This window comes from Somniosus microcephalus, chromosome 1, assembly GCF_052327205.1.
Source record: "Somniosus microcephalus isolate GS21.2 chromosome 1, FLI_Smic_1.0, whole genome shotgun sequence".
NCBI classification, from domain to species: Eukaryota; Metazoa; Chordata; class Chondrichthyes; order Squaliformes; family Somniosidae; genus Somniosus; species Somniosus microcephalus.
The window spans coordinates 248,471,368-248,493,550 of NC_140987.1; the positions used below are offsets into that span (position 1 = coordinate 248,471,368).

General features: G+C 44.8%; 1 protein-coding gene across 6 annotated transcripts in view; it reads left to right on the forward strand.

Annotated features, from left to right (window-relative positions):
• ccdc171 (coiled-coil domain containing 171) overlaps nucleotides 1–22,183 on the forward strand; it is a 311,057-nt gene that overhangs the window by 138,898 nt on the left and 149,976 nt on the right. For all 6 annotated transcript variants that reach the window (XR_015078843.1, XM_085991681.1, XM_085991690.1 and 3 more), the window contains one exon: nucleotides 13,461–13,649. Coding sequence is in view for 5 of the 6 variants with exons in the window: in XM_085991681.1 (XP_085847807.1) it covers nucleotides 13,461–13,649 (189 nt within the window). In the remaining variant the exon portion in view is untranslated. The remainder of the gene's footprint in view (nucleotides 1–13,460; nucleotides 13,650–22,183) is intronic.

Below are 22,183 nucleotides of genomic sequence, written 5' to 3' on the forward strand. Positions count from 1 at the left end.
GCTTTGTCCGCATAGTTGGGCACCCACTGAGCATAGTACGAGAAAAACCCTAGGCATCTCTTCAGTGCTTTTTGGCAGTGGGGGAGGGGGAGCTCCATAAGGGGGCGCATCCTGTCGGGGTCGGGGCCGATGACTCCGTTCTCCACTACACAGCCAAGAATGGCAAGGCGCTTGGTACGAAACATACATTTGTCCTTGTTGTATGTTAGGTTCAGCCGCTGGGCCGTACGGAGGAATTTCTCTAGATTAACATCATGGTCCTGCTGGTCGCGGCCGCAGATGGTGACGTTGTCTAGATAGGGGAAAGTGGCCTGGAGCGCGTTCTGGTCGACCATCCGGTCCATCTCCCGTTGGAAGACTGAAACCCCGTTGGTGACGCCGAAGGGAACTCTGAGGAAGTGGTAGAGACGACCGTCAGCTTCAAAAGCTGTGTACTGGCGGTCCTCAGCCCTGATGGGGAGCTGGTGGTATGCCGACTTCAGATCAATCGTCGAGAACACCCGGTATTGTGCTATCTGATTGACCATGTCAGATATGCGGGGGAGTGGGTATGCATCTAGCTGGGTGTAGCGATTGATCGTCTGGCTGTAGTCAATAACTAGGCGCTGTTTTTCGCCAGTCTTCACTACCACCACTTGTGCTCGCCATGGGCTGGTGCTACTTTCAATAATCCCTTCCTTCAGGAGTCTTGCTACCTCGGATTTAATGAAGCTCCTATCCCCGGCACTGTAGCGCCTGCTTTTGGTAGCGATGGGCTTACAGTCGCGGGTGAGGTTAGCGAACAAGGACGGGGGGGGGACTTTAAGGGTGGAGAGGCTGCAAATGTTGCGCGGCGGGCGATTTAAAAGCTGCTGGCTGCAGACTGTGAGTGGGGGGAGGGGTCCGTCGTACGCTAATGTGACACTCTTAAGGTTGCACTGAAAATCCAACCCCAGTAGAACGGCAGCGCAAAGATGGGGCAGGACCAGGAGTTTAAAATTTTTTATTCTGTGCCCCTTACTGAAAGGGTCACTACACAGTAGCCACCGACGTCCGCTGACTGGGCTTTGGAAGCCAAAGAGATCTGATGTCGCGTCGGCAGGACCGGGAGAGAGTAACTCCGCACTGTGTCGGGGTGGATAAAGCTTTCCGTGCTCCCGCTGTCAAAAAGGCAGGTAGTGGCGCGGCCGTTTACCTTAATGTCCATCATGGACCTGGACAGTTGATGAGGGAGAGATTGGTCCAGCGTCACGGAGGCCAGCGTATGGTCGAGCGAGTCGATGTGGTCGTCAGATGAGGCGGTGATTGAGTCCGGGTCCCCCGTGGTTGAAGTTGGAGACGTCCGAGATGGCGGACAAAATGGCGGCGCCCATGGTCCCGATCCCCACGCGGCTGGGGGAGTCCAAGATGGCGGACAAGATGGCTGCCCCCACGGTTCGCACGCGCGCTGCTGGCGTTAGCGGTTTTACCTTTGCAGGCGCTGACATAGTGTCCTTTCTTCCCACAGCCGGAGCAGGTAGCGTTTCTCGCCAGGCAGCGTGCTCTGGGGTGTTTTGCCTGGCCACAAAAATAACATTTCTGTGCCTTGGACATCGCAGCAGCAGTTGAAGGTGGCGGTCCCATGACCCAAGGTTGTGGCGTCCACGTTGCGGAGCGGTTAGGGGAGAAGGCGTCCATATTCCTGTGGGCTGCGTCGAGCGAGAGCGCGAGGGACACTGCCTTTCTCAGGTCCATTTCTCCCTTTTCCAACAGTCTCTGCCGGGAGTAGTCGGACCTTAGACCCGCAACAAAAGCATCTCGGATCAGTCCCTCCGTGTGTGCTGCGGCTGATGCTTCTTTGCAATCGCAGTCTCGGCCGAGTATCCGTAGTGCCCGTAGGAAGGCCTCCACCAATTCCCCGGGCTGCTGTCTGCGGGATCTTAAGAGGTGCCGGGCATAGACCGTATTTACCGGGCGTGCGTATTGCCCTTTTAGCAGACCGATAGCCGCCGCGTAGGTCGTCGCGTCCTGGATTATTGTATAAACTTGGTGGCTCACCTTTGAGGCCAGGATTTCCAACTTGTTTTCGTCCAGGGTCACAGTTGAGGCTTGCAGGTAGGCCTCGAAGCAATGCAGCCAATGTGCGAATTTGGTAGCCGAACCCGCTTCTTGGGGGTCTAGGTCCAGGCATGTTGGTCTGAGGGCTCGCAGCAGCTCCTGTTGTTCAGCGTTTGGTGCAGCAGCCTGCTGTTCAGCGTTTGGTGCAGCAGCCTGCTGTTCAGCAAATGTCGACATTTTGTTTTTGCTAATAAAATTGATGCGCTATCAATTACTCATAAAAGACTGAGAGTTAAGAGAGTAACTAAAGGCTTTTATTAGCAAAGAACAGAGCATGCCTCTCGTGGTTGACTGGGTTCCAAGAAGGCAGGGGGCTGCAGGTCAATCACCTTTATACCTGGGCCTGTGTGGGTGGAGCCAGCCGAGACATGTTGAGGCATGCATAGGTACAACAGTGTGCAACAACAACAACAACAACAGTGGTTTACCACAGACTCTTATGAGATTTAAATTTTCACTGTGTAAAGCCTTCTTGGATCATACATACATACACATGTATATGCAATTTTTATCACCCTTTCTGTGTTACACTGTGATGTTCTGCTTATGTGAACATTTTCTTCTTCACATTAGTTACATTCTTGCAGTGCAAATTGGCTGATTAAATTCTTCCATTTAATTTATTCAAGCTCAATGCCAATTTCTTTCATCTGACTGGCTGAATTTATTAATTGTGATTCAAGTTTATTAATTCAGAGAACAAAAACTTACATTTATATAGCACCTTTCACATAATTAAACATTTCAAGTTTTTGAATCAGACTCAAACTGACAATACTTTGGAAGTATAGTCTCCATTGTCGCGTAAGGAAACACCCAATTCGTGCAGTGTATTACAATACAGTATATATACCGGAGAGGGAAATTGCTATTTCAAGTTCATTATTACTATTGTATTTTTTATTGTTATTAATCTGATTAATATAGTTAACCACCAAAATAGAACACAGTTATTTCCCCTGATTGTGAAAAAAGCTTGGTAATGTTAATGAGTTACAGTAATATTAAAATATATATTTAGATTAGTGGTTGTAATCTGCAGTGACTGTTGAGCTCACCAGCAGGAGAAAAGAATGCAGTGCAACATTCTGGGGTAGGGTCACTTGCATGCTTTTTCGCCCAGCACTCACTTTAGTGCTGCAATTGGCTAAAACTATCTACTCGCAAACAAATTGATATCTAATTTAAATTTTGCAACTGACAACTCTTCTTAGGCAGTCCCTCGGAACCGAGGATGACTTGCTTCCACATTAAAAATGAGTTCTCAGGTGACTAATGAGTCCAATGCGGGACCTACAGTCTCTATCACAGGTGGGGCAGACGATGGTTGAAGGGGCAGGTGGGTGGGGTGCTTGGGTTGACGTGCGCTCCTTGCGCTGCCTGCGCTTGGCTTCCGCTTGCTCCCGGCGAAGAGACGAGAGGTGTTCGGCGCCTTCCCAGATGCTTCTCCTCCACTTTGTGCGGTCTTGGGCGAGGGATTCCCAGGTATCGTTGGGGATGTTACACTTTTTCAAGGAGACTTTGAGGGTGTCCTTGAAGCATTTCCTCTGCCCACCTGGGGCTCGCTTGCCATGCCGGAGCTCCGAGTAGAGCGCTTGTTTTGGGAGTCTCGTATCGGGCATGCAGAAAATGTGATCCGTCCATCGGAGCTGATCGAGCGTGGTCAAAGCTTCGATGCTGGGGATGTTGGCCTGAGCAAGAACACTGATGTTGGTGTGCCTATCCTGCCAATGGATTTGCAGGATCTTGTGGAGGCAGCATTGGTGGTACCTCTCCAGTGCTTTGAGGTGCCTGCTGTACATGGTCCATGTCTCTGAGGCATACAGCAGGGTGGGTATCATTGCTGCTCTGTAGACCATGAGCTTTGTGCCGGGTTTGAGGTCCTGGTCTTCAAACACACTGTTCCTCAGTCAACCGAAGGCTGCACTGGCACACTGAAGGCGGTGTTGGACTTCGTCGTCAACGCCTGCCCTTGTTGACAGTAGGCTCCCGAGGTATGGAAAGTGGTCCATGTTGTCCAAGGCCTTGTCGTGGATTTTGATAATCTGGGGGCAGTACTGTGTGGCGGGGGCAGGTTGGTAGAGGACCTTTGTCTTACGGATGTTTAGTGTAAGGCCCATGCTCTCGTACGCTTCAGTGAAGGTGTTGACGATGGTTTGGAGTTCGATCTCCGAGTGAACGCAGACGCAAGCGTTGTCTGCATACTGTAATTCGACGACAGAGGATGGGCGACCTTGGATCTGGACTTGAGGCGACGGAGGTTGAACAGTTTCCCATTTGTTCTGTAAATTAGCTCCACTCCAGTGGGGAGCTTACTGAGGGTAAGATGGAGCATTGCAGCAAGGAAGATCGAGAAGAGCGTTGGTGCGATGACACAGCCTTGCTTGACCCCGGTTCGTGCGTGATTTGGGTCTGTGGTGGAACGTTGGTCAGGACCACGGCTTGCATGTCGTCATGAAGCAGGCGGAGGATGGTGACAAACTTTTGAGGGCAGCCGAATTTGTGGAGGACACTCCATAATCCCTCACGGTTGAGTGTCGAAGGCCTTTGTGAGATCAAAGAAGGCCATGTACAGCGGTTGGTGCTGTTCCCTGTATTTCTCTTGTAATTGATGTGCGGTGAAGATCATGTCCATTTTGCTCCTTAGTGGGCGGAATCTGCATTGGGACTCTGGGAGGAGCTCTTTGGCCACTGGGAGAAGGCGATTGAGGAGGATTCTTGCGATGACTTTCCCTGTGGCAGACAGCAGGGAAACTCCTCTGTAATTACCGCAATCAGACTTGTCACCTTTTTTGAAGATGGTCACAATTACGGCGTCTCTGAGATCCCCTGGCATGCTCTCCTCCTTCCAGATAAGAGAGATGAGTTCATGAATTCGCGCCAGTAGTGCTTCTCCACCATGCTTTAGTGCCTCAGCGGGGATTCCATCTGCTCCTGAGGCCTTGTTGTTCTTCGGTTGTTGGATGGCCTTTTCAACCTCATGCCGGTCTGGGGTTGTGTGGAGATGGTGGCGGGTAGCATACTGCGGGATGGAGTTGAAGACATGCGTGTTGAAGACAGAGTCGCGGTTAAGGAGATCTTCGAAGTGCTCCTTCCAGCGGGCACTGACTGCCTCTCTGTCCTTGATGAGTACCTCTCCGTTCTTGGCCCACAGAGGGGGTAGGGCCTTGGGTGCTTGGGCCATAGATGGTCTTGACTGCGCTAAAGAATCCACGCATGTCGTGGTTGTCGGCTAGCTGCTGGATCTCCTGCGCTTTCTCTACCCACCATCTGTTCTTTAGGTCGCAAGTTTTTTGTTGGACCTTGGCCTTCAGGTGTCTGTAGAGCTGCTTTCTTGCTCTCGAGTTCTGTTATTTCCCCTGATTGTGAAAAAAAGCTTGGTAATGTTAATGAGTTAATATTAAAATATATATTTAGACTAGTGGTTGTAATCTGTTGAGCTCACCAGGAGAAAAGAATGCAGTGCAACATTCTGGGGTAGGGTCACTTGCATGCCTTTTCGCCCAGCATTAACTTTAGTGCTGCAATTGGCTAAAACTATCTGCTCGCAAACAAATTGATATCTAATTTAAATTTTGCAACTGACAACTAGTCCCATGAGTATTGTAGTGCTTTCACTGTTGTGTTTGCATGGGTTTGTGAACATAATGCCTACACATTGATATTTGCTTTTGAAATTAATACATATAGCAAGCTATCTAGTCAAAAGACTTAACTCTTCATTAGTTATTTAGTGAGAATTTTCTTGTATTTTTTTAAAGCAGTTAATGGTATTGTATTCAGGGTGTGTTCACCTGACTAAATGGGATGAAAGAAAAATTCAGTCAATAACTTTTTAAAGGTTTAAATGCACATGGCCATATCCCAGAAGTAGTGTGATGTACTGATTATTCTGCTGTTACCTTTCTGCTGTTTAATGGTAATCTGTCAGGGTTACATGAACTGATACAATTCTGTAAATGACTAGATTCCTGGATGTAAGTGCATGGCACACAAAAGCTGACATTGATATACACTACACATGAGAGAGAAAAAAAAGCCCTCCATCATAATGAATACAATTTACTCTACTACATGCCTGAACAGGCATACACAAGGTGTACAATTTTATCTCTAATATTCTGGCAGGGTCTTTTGGTTCTGTATATTAAGGAATATAAAATAATTAATGGCGATCCATCTGACTTCCTAAATAATGAGCATGAAACTCAAGGGACTGGATTTTGTTAGCCCCGAGGAGGCGGATATGGAGGCGGGACTGCCAGTAACGTTGCAGAATTTGGGGGCGGGTGGCAAAGCCGCCGCCAACCTGCCTCCGTGTCCTCTTGCCAGGAGGCTGGAAGCCGTCCTGCCCCGGGTCCCGTCTTCTCGAGGCGGGAAAGGGATTAAAGCCTAATAACTGCCTGTTAACAAGTAGTTAACAGGCAGAAAATAGGATTATCCCCATTTTTCGTTACGAGGTGCAGGCTTCCCGACCTCGGGGGAACCCTGGCAGGGTGTAGGAGACGAGTAGGAGGTCTGTGGGGGTCGAAGTGGTCTGAAACTGCAATGTAGAGGTGAGTGATGGGTGCAAGTGTGGAGTGGTAAGTATGTAAGGTGATTGTAAAGTGTTAGAAAATGTTCACTTACCTTTGTTTTTGCCTACAGCCTTCAGCCGCTGTGGAGCCAGAGTCTCGACCTCTCCATTGTAGATATCACAGACTGGTTGTTGGATCCTCCAAACCAACAGCCAGGTGATTTATGTAAAGTTGAAAGGTTTGATGAGTCCTGAACACACACACTCATCAAACTACACAGAATGTCAAGTGTTTGACAGCTTCACAGAGCTGTCAAACGCTGACATTTCTTCTTCCTAAAGTTATTGACTGATGGCAGGTCATATGTTGACGTGCTCTGTCACTGACTTCCCCCTTAATGGCCTGCTGAGTCTGCTGGACGGGCTTAACAAGGTCAATCGGGAAAATCTCGCTGGTTGGCCAGAAGCTGATGGAGGCGGGATTGAAAGCCGGCAAGCAGCAGTCCCGCCTCCAAAAGCTTCCCATTGAGAAAATCCAGCCCCAATGGTTTATGGACATCAGCACAGCTGCAAGATTGAATTATTTTGAAACATATAAGATTCTGAGGGGGGGTTGACAGGGTAGATTCTGTGAGATTGGAGAGTATAGAATAAGGGGGCATATTCTCAGGATAAGGGGCCGGCCATTTAAGTCTGAGATAAGGAGGAATTTCTTCACTCAGAGGGTTGTGAATCTTGAAATTCTCTACCCCAAAGGGCTGTGGATGCTGAATCATTGAGTATATTCAAGGCTAAGATAGATAGATTTTTGGACTTTAGGGGAATCAAGTGATATGGAGATCGGGCGGGAAAGTGGAGTTGAGGTTGAAGATCAGCCATGATATTGAATGGCGGAGCAGGCTCAAGGGGCCGTATGGCCTACTCCTCCTATTTCTTATGTTCTTATGATCTGAAACTTAAAGTTAGACATTTATTTTTAACATTTAGTCCATAGTTTTTTTTATTAAAGTTGATTTTGGGAGTAGATTTTGTGATGGTTGAGTGGGTTGCTGCAGTGCACTGTGTGGCACTGAGCCACACAGGCTAGGAAGTTCCTGACTTTTGATTGCTGATGAGCTCATTTCAGCTGGGGATGGGTGAAATAAGCAACTGCTGGTTACTTTCCAGTTACTCCTGCTGCAAAGTGTGTGGATTTTAAGCAATGACACGATTGGGCTCTGCTGCGATGCCCCGCCACAGTCAAGCAGTCAGGTAGCATGCCAGCACTCATTGTCTTGCACATTTAGGGCTCCCCAGGACACCAACACAGTCTGATTGCACATTGCATGGGAGGGCACAAGCAGGGATGTCATTAGGAGGATCAGGCTGCAGTGGTGCAAACCTTTCAATGATCTGAGTAGATCACGAAACGTTACTGCAAAAGCCACACTCAGCCTTATCCTGCTGTGCTTCTTATCACATCCCCATCACTCTCCCTACCCTACTCCTGTACATCCTTACTCACACCAACTCACCTTGCACCTCCACCCATCCCTCTCTATCTACATTATCACTTCCCCATCTCACTAGCCACCCCTCACACTCACCCTCATCCTAGTCCAATCATACCAACCCTCATCCTAGTCCAATCATACCAACTAACAACACACAAGGGTAGGCACTTGGATGTTTTATGCAATGTTCATGTAAAGTTTCTGTTAACGTGTTCTCAAACATTGAAACCTTTATTTTCAATAATTTGTCTTCTTGGACAGATTTGTGTGCACCTTTGGAAGTGTCTTAGTGAGCTGCAGTGAATGGTGAGACATAAGGGTACCCACCACCCACCGCCCCTCCCACCTCCCCCGGCAATGGTGATGAGTGTGAAAGGAATGGCTTGGACATTGTAGGGATGCTTTCTGGTGCTGGTTTGGGATGGTGCCAATCTGGCGCATCATGTGTCAGCCAGGGTGTACAGAGTCAAGTGAGGTCATCGCTGGCATCCCGGGCAGCAATGTGGTCAAGTGCTGATGCCCTGTATCCTGTGCAGCATCAGGTGATTGCGGCGAAAGTTGGTACTGTTGTTGGTGCTGCTGGTGTGCCGAGTGATGTTGGTGTTGGGACTAATCGTGGTGGGATTCTGAGGAACAAGGTGAGATTTTTTTTTAAGGGCACCCATGATGATGGAATAGATGGCAGCTGAAGTTGAGATGACAGAAGCGATCTGTCAGTGGTAAGAGAGGTTGCTCCAAGGAGGTGACACTGGATAGAGAGTTTGCTCCAAACACTTCAAGCCTCCATAAAGTTGAAAAGTGTATTCCAAATCCTGATGGTTCCAGCTTCTAAGATTGGAAATTGAACAGTTGTGAAATGGTAGCTTTTATATCACTTTTGCAGCTGTCAACTATTCACAGCAATGGAGAGTAATTGAGAACCCGACACACTTACCTGACGTAATCCCCCGAGCGCCGGGTACCTCATAAAAAACATGGAAAAATCGTTACAACCTGGTTGCTTAAATACCTATTAAGAGAGGGATCCCGACCCGCTGTCAGTCTTTTAGATTTTGACAGTGGACTCGCCTCTGAGCACTGGCAAAATTCAACCCTTCGAGTGGCAATCTGGGTGAAGAATTAGAGGGCAATCTGCACCCATGAAACCATGCCCCAGTATGAGCCAGAATGGAGTAAAGAAGTTAATTTCATGACTATTATATGGCGAGCATTGTGACATGGGGTAAAACCGTAATTAAGATTATTTATTTTCATCTGCAAATACGGGCAAAGGGACAGCATGCTGTCTGTGTGAAACGGACAGTTGGCATGTATAAGAATTTTCTCTGTTGATTATAAAGGTTTGAAATTAATTGGACTGGCCAATTTTAGTCCAATTCCTACTGAGCGAGAGTCCACAACATAACTTAGAGAGGCTATGTGACCTGCTGGTCACCCTGGCACAGTTTAAGGTGCTCCGCTGAGATCGAGGTTAAGTTGTATTGTTGAGGCAGCACGGAAAGATCTCCACATCCAATTTATACAGGACCTGACCAGTATGTTTATAATGGGTAGCCAAAGTAGAAAGTATTCTGTTTTCCCATCACAGACTTCTATCACCATGATTTGCATAATATTAAGCTGAAACAAATTCATTTATAACAATATTCAAGCTCTGATTGGAATACTTTTTCTTATTTTGTGCTAGAATGCTCAAGCTTGTTTTTAAATTGCTCCTGATGATTTTGTTTTAAAATACGTTTAAAAAAAGTCATGTTCTAAAATGAATAAAGATAATTGATGGCATCAGCCTTCTTCACGGTGCTCCACGTACTTGTTGATGCAGCCTTATTTTCCCTATGACATGTAACCAATGTGTCAGGTTTAGCTTCGAGTAGTGTGTCTGGCATTGAAACATAGAAACATAAAAGATAGGAGCAGGAGTAGGCCATTCGGCCCCTCGAGCCTGCTCCGCCATTCAATGAGATCATGGCTGATCATCCAAATTCAGTACCCTGTTCCTGCCTTCTCCCCATATCCCTTGATCCCTTTAGCCTTAAGAAATATATCCAACTCCTTCTTCAATATATTTAATTTAATGTTTAATGAATTGGTCTCTACGGCCTTCTGTGGTAGAGAATTCCACAGGTTCACCACTCTCTGGGTGAAGAAATTCCTCCTCATCTCTGTCCTAAATGGCTTACCCCTTATCCTTAGACTGTGACCCCTGGTTCTGGACTCCCCGACCATCGGGAACATCCTTCCCGCATCTAGTCTGTCTAGCCCTTTTAGAATTTTATAAGTTTCAATGAGATCCCCTCTCATTCTTCTAAACTCCAGCGAGTATAAGCCCAATCGACCCAATCTCTCCTCATACGTCATTCCTGCCATCCCAGGTATCAGCCTGGTGAATCTTCGCTGCACTCCCTCCATGGCAAGAACATCCTCAGATAAGGCGACCAAAACTGCGCACAATACTCGAGCTGTGGTCTCACCAAGGCCCTGTACAACTGCAGCAAGACATCCTTGTTCCTGTACTCAAACCCTCTCGCTACAAAGGCCAACATACCATTTGCCTTCTTAACCGCCTGCTGCACCTGCATGCTTACCTTCAGCGACTGGTGCACAAGGACACCCAGGTCTCGTTGCACTTCCCCTTCTCCCAATCTATTGCCGTTCAGATAATAATCTGCCTTCCTGTTTTTGACACCAAAGTGGATAACCTCACATTTATCCACGTTATATTGCATCTGCCATGCTTCTGCCCAATCACCCAACCTGTCCAAATCATACTGGAGTTTCTCGGCATCCTCCTCACAGCACACACGCCTCTCCAGCTTTGTGTCATCTGCAAACTTGGAGATATTACATCTAGTTCCCTCATCTAGATCATTAATATATATTGTGAATAGCTAGGGTCCAAGGACCGATCCCTGCGGTACCCCGCTAGTTACTGCCTGCCACTCGGAAAAATACCCGTTTATTCCAATTCTTTGCTTTCTGTCTGCCAACCAGTTCTCTATCCAAGTCAATACCTTGCCCCCAATCCCATGTGCCTTAACTTTACACGCTAATCTCTTATGCGGGACCTTATCGAATGCCTCTTGAAAGTCCAAATACACCACATCCACTGGTTCTCCCTTATCTATTTTACCAGTTACATCCTCAAAGAATTCCAGTAGATTAGCCAAGCACGATTTACCCTTTTTAAATCCATGTTGACTTTGTCCGATCCGGTCACTGTTTTCCAAGTGCTCTGCTATTACATCTTTTATAATGGACTCTAGCATTTTCCCCACTACCGATGTCAGGCTTACTGGTCTGTAATTCCCCGTTTTCTCTCTACCACCTTTTTTGAATAGTGGAGTAACATTAGCTACCCTCCAATCCATGGGTACTGTTCCAGAGTCTATTGAATTTTGGAAGATGCCCAGCAATGCATCTACTATTTCTAGGGCCACTTCCTTAAGTACCCTAGGATGTAGATTATCAGGCCCTGGGGATTTATCGGCCTTCAATCCCGTCAATTTCCCTAACACCATTTCCCTACAAATACTGATTTCTTTCAGTTCCTCCCTTTTCATTAGACCCCATGTTCCCTGACATCTCTGGGAGGTTATTTGTGTCCTCCTTTGTGAAGACAGAACCAAAGTATGTATTTAATTGGTCTGCCATTTCTTTGTTCCCCATTATAAATTCCCCTGATTCTGACTGCAAGAGACCTATGCTTGACTTCACCAATCTTTTTCTCTTCACATATCTATAAAAGTTTTTACAGTCAGTTTTTATGTTCCTTGCAAGCTTACTCTCATATTCTATTTTCCCCCTCTTAATTAATCCCTTTGTCCTCCTTTGTTGAATCCTAAACTGCTCCCAATCCTCAGGTTTACTGCTTTTTCTGGCCAATTTATATGCCCTCTCCTTGGATTTTATGCTATCCCTAATTTCCCTTGTTAGCCACGGTTGAGTCACCTTTTTTGTTTTATTTTAATGCCAAACTGGGATGAACAAATTCTGTAGTTCATCCATGCGATCTTTGAATGTTTGCCATTGCCTATCCACCGTCAACCACTTCAAGGATCTCGGGTACACAGCAGGACCAATGATATAGCAATGGTCCACTATTTCAACAAGCATTAAGGGACGCTATTCTCAACCCCTCGCTTTGACACCATCCATTATGTGTTTGGTGCAAACTCTTAGCCCAACACTAGGGGACACAAAATGGGATATTGGAAGTCCTAAGTGGGGCAGGGTCCAATGACATGAATGGGCTTTTCACTTAAGTGACCAAGGGCCATATTTTATAAATTGGCTGCCCAATTACAGTTATAATCTAATTAAACCATATTTATAATGTATACTGTATTTGAGTATGTAACCATTATATTAAGTATTCCATAACCCAGTCCCTATTTCAGACCATGGCCTGGGTGAGCAGCCTTACCTGACCACCTGAACTGTGCCAATCCCCTTCTGTTTTTATCTGTCACTGATGAGTTGTAGGCATCTGGTATCCTCCTCTGCTTTGTCCCAACAATGTGCCATAATTGCAATTACATTTGTATAGACTGTTTGTTTATTACTGTAATTTAGTGACTAGCTGCCAAAATCACATTCCCATAACTCACATTTTTAAGTTGTGTGCTGCAGCAGTTTTGTTAGCAGTTCATTAGTTGCAGAGTTGCATTTTCTTTACAGGAGGAATTTCACTCCTCTTGTGGGTCACACTTGAATGAGTTTGCCGTTAGTCTAGGTTCCAAAGGCATAAGCGGGCAGTGTGCTAATCTATTATTGACCTTTTTTATAAAATGCACAACAACAGTGTTCCCCTGCAAATGTACGGTGCCTTCACCTCCCCTTAAAGTTGTTTCAACTGAAAAGTAAACGCTAAACTGCAAGGAGAAAAGGTTTCATAACTTGTTTGTGAACTTGTCACTTGTTGAATTAGTTGGTGTCTTCTATTGAGTATTCCACTGTTCTGCATTATATATCCTACAAGTTGTTAGCATTAAATTTGAAAATACTGTGCTTTAGAATATTACCGTACACAAGGAATGACCCTTTTATACTCATAGCTTATTAATTCTTTAACCTATCAATCTTAACAGTGTAAATGGAGTAAAGTATATTTTGGTTATTTGCCATTAAAAATCTCTGTGTTTATATCAAAACCTAAGCTAGAAATATCATTGCTAATGGTTAGCACATGTTCAGATACGGCAGTTTGGGGAATTAATAACCATACATGAAATTATAGCCAGTCAACTGTGAAAATGTAATGTACACTTCCAAATAAAAGTTTATGGATCGGAATCATCATGCAATATTTATGCTCTGAACAGTACATATTTATATGAATGTTTCTAACCCAATCCTAATTCTGGAACTTGCAGGAGTCGTACTTAGAGCGCATCTGTCGGAATAAGGATGAAACTATACACCAGCTGCAGCAAAGCCAAGAAGCCACCTTCAATAAACTAGCTGAACAGATGAAGGAACGAGAGGCGAGCTGGCAAAAGCAGAAAAATGAGTTGGAGGAACATTATTCTGGACTCCTTGGGGAGGTTCATTCAAGGGCACAGGTACCAACGCAACTGAATTGACAATGACTGTGGGGATGAATAACAGCTGCCTAAGTCGTCCTCGATTTGTTTCCGACCAGTACGCCCACATGTTTACATACAAGGTCAAAATTAACTGAAAACTCCACACTTATCCAATTTGCCCTCAAATCATAAGTATGTAAAAAGAAAAAGATTAGTGAAGACAAATGTAGGTCCCTTACAGTCAGAAACGGGAGAATTTATAATGGGGAACAAGGAAAACGCAGAGCAATTAAACAAATACTTTGGTTCTGCCTTCATGGAAGAGGACACAAATAACTTCCCAGAAATGCTAGGGAACCAAGGGTCTAGTGAGAAGGAGGAATTAAAGGAAATTAGTATTTAGTAAAAAAATAGTGCTGGAGAAATGAATGGGACTGAAAGCCGATAAATCCCCAGGGCCTGATAATCTGTATCCCAGAGCACTAAAAGAGGTAGCCATGGAAATAGTGGATGCATTGGTTGTCATCTTCCAAAATTCTATAGATTATGGAACAGTTCCTGCAGATTGGAGGGTGGCAAATGTAACCCCACTATTTAAAAAAGGAGGGAGAAAGAAAACCGGGAACTACAGACCGGTTAGCCTAACATCAGTAGTAGGGAAAATGCTAGAGTCTATTATAAAGGATGTGATAACAGGACACTTAGAAAATATCAATGGGATTAGACAAAGTCAACATGGATTTATGAAAGGGAAATCGTGTTTGACAAACCTACTGGAGTTTTTTGAGGATGTAACTGGTAGAATAGATAAGGGAGAACCAGTGGATGTGGTGTATTTGGATTTTCAGAAGGCCTTTGATAAAGTCCCTCATAAAAGATTAGTGTGCAAAATTAAAGTGCATGAGATTGGGGGTAATATACTGGCATCGATTGAAAATTGGTTAACAGACAGGAAAAAGAAAGTAGGAATTTTTCAGGGTGGCAGGCGGTGACTAGTGGGGTACCGCAGGGATCAGTGCTTGGGCCCCAGCTATTCACAATATATATCAATGATTTGGGTGAGGGAACCAAATGTAATATTTCCAAGTTTGCTGATGACACAAAACTAGGTGGGATTGAGAGTTGTGAGGAGGATGCATAGAGGCTTCAAGGCGATTTAGACAATTTGAGTGAGTGGGCAAATACATGGTAGATGCAGTATAACGTGGATAAATGTGAAGTTATCCACTTTGGTAGAAAAAACAGAAAGGCAGAGTATTATTTAAATGGTGATAGATTGGGAAATGTTGATGTACAAAGGGACCTGGGTGTCCTTGTACACCAGTCACTGAGAACAAACATGCAGGTGCAGCAAGCAGTTAGGAAGGCAAATGGTATGTTGGCCTTCATTGCAAGAGGATTTGAGTACAGGAGCAAGGATGTCTTACTACAGTTATACAGGGCCTTGGTGAGACCACACCTGGAGTACTAAGAAAGGATATACTTGCCATAGAGGGAGTGCAGCGAAGGTTCACCAGACTGATTCCAGGGATGGCAGGACTGTCGTATGAGGAGAGATTGGGGTGACTAGGCCTGTATTCACTAGAGTTTAGAAGAATGAGAGGAGATATCATTGAAACGTATAAAATTCTGACAGGGCTAGACAGACTGGATGCAGGGAGGATGTTTCCCCTGGCTGGGGTGTCTAGAATGAGGGGTCACAGTCTCAGGATATGGGGTAGGACATTTAGGACTGAGATGAGGAGAAATTTCTTCACTTAGAGGGTGGTGAATCTGTGGAATTCTCTACCATAGAAGGCTGTGGAGGCCAAGTCACAGAATATATTTAAGAAGGAGATAGATAGATTTCTAGACACAATAGGCATCATGGGGTATGGGGAGAGCGCGGGAATATGGTATTGAGATAGAGGATCAGCCATGATCATATTGAATGGCGGAGCAGGCTCGAAGGGCCCAATGGCCTACTCCTGCTCCTATTTTTCTATGTTTCTATATTGTTACTTTATATAAAACATAGAAGTTCCTTTCCTTCCCTCCAGTGTTTATTATTGCTGCAAGAAGCACTCTGTCAGAAAATGAATCTGGTGCAGATAGGAATCACTGTAAAGAAAGACCCAGCAGACGGTAGGAACTGAGCAACTTTCTATGTTGACTCATTAAACCGGGAAGGGGGGGACAGGTGGGGGTTGGAGGGAGAAGCAGTAATCCGGGTTCATAAGGGGGCTCATACAATTTCTTCCAGCTCCAATCACAAAATAGTTCCGCATTATCAGCAATGGGATGCACTACACTAGCCAACCAGAGGTCTGTACTGCAAAGCAGAGAGCAGAATTTGAATTTGGTTTGAAAACATTAAAAAAAAAATCTGGAAATAAAAAGCTTGTATCAGTAAAAGTGACCTTGAAGCTGTCAAATTGTCATAAAAACCCAACTGGTTCACTAGTGTCCTTCAGAAAAGCAAATCTACCGTCCTTACCCAGTCTAGCCTACATGTGACTCCACTCCCACACCAGTGTTGACTCTTAACTGCCCTCTGATAGTTAAGAGTCTATCAGGACACTAATAAGAAGGCCCACTACTACCTTCTCTGGGCAACTTGAGATGGGCAATGAATGCTGGCCTTGCCAGCAACGCCCACACCCCGATAATTTTAAAAAAAATTAGTGCTTTGGGGACATCTAACACCGGAACGAAAATGAAAATGGCAAAGGCATCAAAATCCTCAGCTGACATTCAGGCGATTAAACCACCCCTTGGCACAGTAATTAGCACTTCACAGGATTCTACAAGGAGCTTGGCACTGATCAGTATTCTACTCCTAATTGACAGTGACACTGTTGAATAGCATAAAGAACTAGCTTCAAATGAGAAATGCTTTCACCCACACAGTCATGCCAATCCAAAAGTAAGTCATCAGTCAAAGAACCTAATATCAGATTCTCTGAGGAATTCTTTTAAAGTTATGTCCTCCAACAGAGCAATCCTCTTGCAGCATATGGCTACAGTAATGGCCCCGGTACACAACGGCCAACACAAAGTACTTGTGCCAATAGATATACTGGCACTAGGGGATCCCAGTTTTATACTGGCACTAGGGGATCCCAGTTTTATACTGACACTAGGGGATCCCAGTTTTATACTGTCACTGTTGGACTGTGCTGGGTAACTTGCCTGAAACCAGTAGTTTACTCAGAAATAAAGGATCCTGAATTGGAGGATGAGGACAAGAAACGGTGGTGAAAGGAGAGGAATGTGCTGTTTCTCAACATTCCTATACATTGCGATCTAGTCACATTTCCTTCGACAATAATTCCTGTTTAAACTTTCCATAGAACCCTGACTGTGACAGGAATTCCATTCTGGGCCTGGTGGAATTATCCACATGCATTCTTGGATTTTTATTTTCATCCTCCACTAGGATCATAAGTGAGAATCAGGGGCAGTTTTCCACTATTCTCAGCTAGGCTTTGTGGGTTAGAGTTCTTATAACCACCAAGGAATTGTTCAGACTTTGGCAGCCTATCCTATAGTTTTTCCACATAATAAAGGATAAATACAGGAAATCCTAATATAGGCACGAAGGGTAGCAACGGGCAGGAAGAAATAGCCCTAGTTCTATCTACCTACCCAACAAGTACCCCGTACTGGCAGAATTTCCTCTGGATTATATGTGATGGATTTTGGATGCATAGACACAATATTGTGACCTGCACAGCAAGGGGGACCGATGAGGCTATGCGCTTCAATTAATAGGTCCTTCCCTGAGACTCCAGGGCTGACTATAGATCACTTTTGTTGTCCTATCCACTATGATTATAAGTGGGGTCTCTTTGGGATTGAAGTAACTCCAAGATTATGTTCTTGTATCAGAACCTAATTAACCCTTTTTGGCTGACTTAAGAATCCAGTACCTGAACCAGGTAAGTTTGCATTACATAAGGGCACTGTTGATTAATCAGCTAGCGTGATTCCCTAATCAAACCTGGAGGAGTAAACCTGTCACTTGGGGCTGAGTTTTTTCCCCATTTAACAACAGATAGTCCCACTACACAATGACCTAATGAGTAGGGTGCTCTTAGCTAGACAAGCAACTGGAAGCTTACCAGTGCCCTATTGGTAAGCTGCATGATTTTAGCTAGTTCAACTCCAACAGTACTCCTCCATTCATTCGGGAGATTCCTAAGCAATCTGCATCGAAACTCTCTGGATTTCAGTAAGTAGGGTGTTGTATGGGGAGAGAGTTTTCATACTTTATCGGGCAAACAGAAATTCTACAGGCATAGATTTCTCAGCAATTTGGCTCAGAGACTCTTAAACATGGTAATGAATTTCCTTGCATGTCGGACATGAGGATAACCAAAAAAAAATCTACTATGGAGCAGCAGGATACAAGTTTCTGTCCATGATTCTTGATATAGTAAATTCTTGATCTCATCCATGTAATTTTGGGGAAATACTAAAAAGGACAAAGTGCACCTTTTCAGGTAGGGCGTGGACCAGTGCTGCTTTTGGGCCCTTCCCAATGAAGGAGCTTTGGTAAGCATCTGGGAGCGCTCTTGTTTAAAGAACATACAGAGAACCTAAAAAGGAGGGAAATAAAATCTACCTATCCAATAACACCATTGCTGTTGTTTATGCTGAGAAATTACAGAGGCAGGCTTACAGCTAGGCCACAACCTGAACTCTCTTCACCTACACTCAATGCATCTCGTGAAGTGGTGCACCGATAACAACCTGGCCCTTAACACCAAGAAAACAAAAGAAATCATTGTGGACTTCAGGAAGTCCAAAGGCGGAAGTTACACCCCCATCCACATCAATGGGGCTGTGGTGGAAAGGGTGAACAGCTTTAAGCTCCTCGGAGTCCACATCACGGAAGACCTCTCCTGGTCCCTCAACACCTCCTCTCTGGTGAAGAAGGCCCAGCAGCGCCTATATTTCCTAAGGAGGCTGAAGGGATGTAATCTGTCACCCCTGATCCTCTCTAACTTTTACCGCTGCACTATAGAGAGCATCCTGACAAACTGTATCACAGTATGGTATGGCAGCTGTAGCTACTATGACCGGAAAGCCCTGCAGCGGGTAGTCAAAACTGCCCAACGCATTACCGGCACCCGGCTACCGACCATAAAGCACATATACCAGAAACGCTGTCTACGGAGGTCACGGTCCATCATCAAAGACCCTACCCACCCCAGCCACAGTCTGTTCGCCTTCCTGCCATCTGGGAGACGCTACAGATGCATTCGCACCCGTACGACCAGATTTAGGAACAGCTTCTTTCCCAGGGCTGTCATCCTACTGAACTCCACAAATAAACTCTAAAGCCTGCACATCTGCCAATGCACTTTATTATGGTTATATTTATGTTAATATACTACAAGCCAAATGTATGTTGAATGTTTAAATGTCTTAATCCAAATGTACACTCTCGGGAACTGCAAGCCTACATTTCGTTGTACTGCACTTGTGCACTAACAATGACAATAAAAGTTGATTTGATTTGATGCATAATGTACAAATCTGAAAGGCATATGTTCTGACCATTCTCCATCACATAGATGGAACTTCTTTGCAGCTTTAGCAAGCTGTTCCTCCTATTCAATTGTTTATCCTTATGTGATCAGTGGGCATGGGGAAGATGGTTTCCAGCTCACCAATGGATCCTGATAATTTGCATTTTGATTTAGACGATCAATTTTAGCTATTGCTGTTACAATTGGATTTTCCCAGCACTTTAAACAGTTTCCATAAAGTTCCATGAGTAATAGTTATCCTTTTGCCTTGTTATTTCACACCAGAGATTGTGTGGATTGCCCATCATGAGCTCCTATCCACCCTGAACGGTGGAAAATACCACATTGCCTGAATGTATTTTTCAACCTTAAGTTGAGTTAAATTCACTTTCAGGAAGAACACTTTGCACAGAAGCAAAAAATAGAACAAGTAACCAGCAGTACAGTATCTGACTTAAGACAATACTTAAACCTCTCAAACAAAATAACAAAGAATCCAAAATCTTAGCAGTTCTGTCCAGAATTGTTTTAACTGAGTCTCTGATGAACATAACCTGGGCAGTCGATTCCAGAGAGCCCTTACCATTGTTACCACGTGGAAACATGCAGGTAAACTGAGAAAATCCACACCTATTATACAATTCTTCTGGACTCCAAGGCACAAGATCAAATAAGTGCTTTCCCTTTGGGCAAGAAATCATGTTATCAGTCAATTTTATCATTCAAGTAGATAGGATGGGAACAGTTCCCTGGCCATTTTGGTGTCTTTGTTTGCCTTTGACACCTGAATTCTTGACAGCCTACATCCTAGGGTTCTAAAAGAGGTGGCTTAAGAGATAGTGGATGCATTGATTTTGATCTTCCAAAATTTCCTAGCTTCTAGAATGGTCCCAGTGGATTGGAAGGTAGCAAATGTATTCAAGAAAGGAGGGAGAGAGAAAACAGGGAACTACAGGTCAGTTAGCCTGACATCAGTTGTCGGGAAAATGCTGGAATCCATTGTTAAGGAAGTGGTATCAGGGCACTTAGAAAATCATAACATGATTAGGCAGAGTCAACATGGTTTTATGAAAGGGAAATCATGTTTGACAAATTTATTAGAGTTTTTTGAGGATGTAACTAGCAGGGTAGATAAAGGGGAACCAGTGGATGTAGTATATTTGGCTTTCCAAAAGGCATTCGATAAGGTACCACATAAAAGGTTATTACACAAGATAAGTACTCATGGGGTTGGGGGTAATATAGTAACATGGATAGAGGATCAGTTAATGGACAGGAAACAGAGAGTAGGGTTAAACGGGCCTTTTTCAGGTTGGCAGGCTGTAACTAGTGGGATGCCACAAGGATCAGTGATGGGGCCTCAGCTATTTACAATCTATATTAATGACCTAGATGAAGGGACCGAGTGTAATGTATCCAAGTTTGCTAACGATACAAAGCTAGGTGGGACAGTAAGCTGTGAGGAGAACACAAAGAGTCTGCAAAGGGATATAGATGGACTAAGTGAGTGTGCAGTAAGGTGGCAGATGGAGTATAATGTAGGGAAATGTGAGGTTATTCACTTTGGTAGGAAGAATAGAAAAACAGAATTTTTTTAAATGGTGAGAAACTTTGAAATGTTGGTGGTGAGAGAGATTTGGGTGTCCTCGTGCAAGAAACACAGAAAGCTAGCATGCAGGTACAGCAAGGAATAAGGAAGGCAAATGGCATGTTGGCCTTTATTGCAAGGGGGTTGGAGTATAAGAGTAAGGAAATCTTGCTACAATTGTACAGGGCCTTGGTGAGACCACACCTGGCGTACTGTGCACAGTTTTGGTCTCCTTATCTAAAGAAGGATATACTTGGAGACGGTGCAACGAAGGTTCACTAGGTTGATTCCTGGGATGAGAGGGCTGTCCCATGATGAGAGATTGTGTAGAATGGGCCTATACTCTCTGGAGTTTAGAAGAATGAGAGATGATCTCATTGAAACATACAAGATTCTGAAGGGGATTGACAGCATAGATGCTGAGAGGTTGTTTCCCCTGGCTGGAGTGTCTAGAACTAGGGGGCATAGTCTCAGGATAAGGGGTAGGCCATTTAAGACTGAGATGAGGAGGAATTTCTTCACTCAGAGGGTTGTGAATCTTTGGAACTCTCTGCCCCAGAGTGACTGCTGAGTCATTGATTGAGTATATTCAAACCTGAAATAGATAGATTTTTGGATTCTTGGGGAATCAAGGGATATGGAGATCGGGCGGGAAAGTGGAGTTGAGGTCGATGATCAGCCATGACATTGAGGCTCGAGGGGCCGTATGGCCTACTCCTACTCCTATTTCTTATGTTCCATATCAACCAGCCTGCCTGCTTGCGTGTAGTCTGTTTGGCTCTGATATGAATCTTCAAGCTCACATACTTCAACAGCTCGTATTTATATTCATAAGCAGTAATCATGGTTTGTCTTTTGTCCCCACAAAGACAAAGGAACTCTTGAGAATACAGCTAACTTAAGTTAATTTTAAAGTCTTAGAAAAAAGATATAATACGGAAATTGTACTGTTGGAGGCTTCCATTGCAATTAAAATCCTAGCTAGAAGCTACTTTGTTACTCCCATAAATCTATATATATAAAGCAGTTGGTTTGTCTGTCTGTCTGTGTGCATGTCCTATGTCCGCTATACACTCAAAAGTTATAGAGCGTACCTACACATATGTTATATCAAAAGAAAGCTGATGATTAGCGGAGTGTCATAGGCATATTTACTTTTTGGCGAGACAAAAATTGTTTGGACAGTATACAAATAACGTTCAAAATCCGCTCATTAGCGGTTGACCAATCCTACCGCTCATTAGCTTTGAGTGACGTGATGGTTGACCAATTGGGGGGCGTTTCATGGCGTTTGTGGGCGGGGCCTAATCCTTCAAACTGCCGAGCAGGAGCGGAGCTGAGGTGAGTGGCAGCCATTAAAGACCAGCCGGGCCTGAAGCGCTGGCGGCCGCCCTTCTTCACCCGCAAAATCTCCCTCCGGCTCTCACCTTTTAGCGAGGGAGAGGCTGCTTTAAATTAGATCGTTC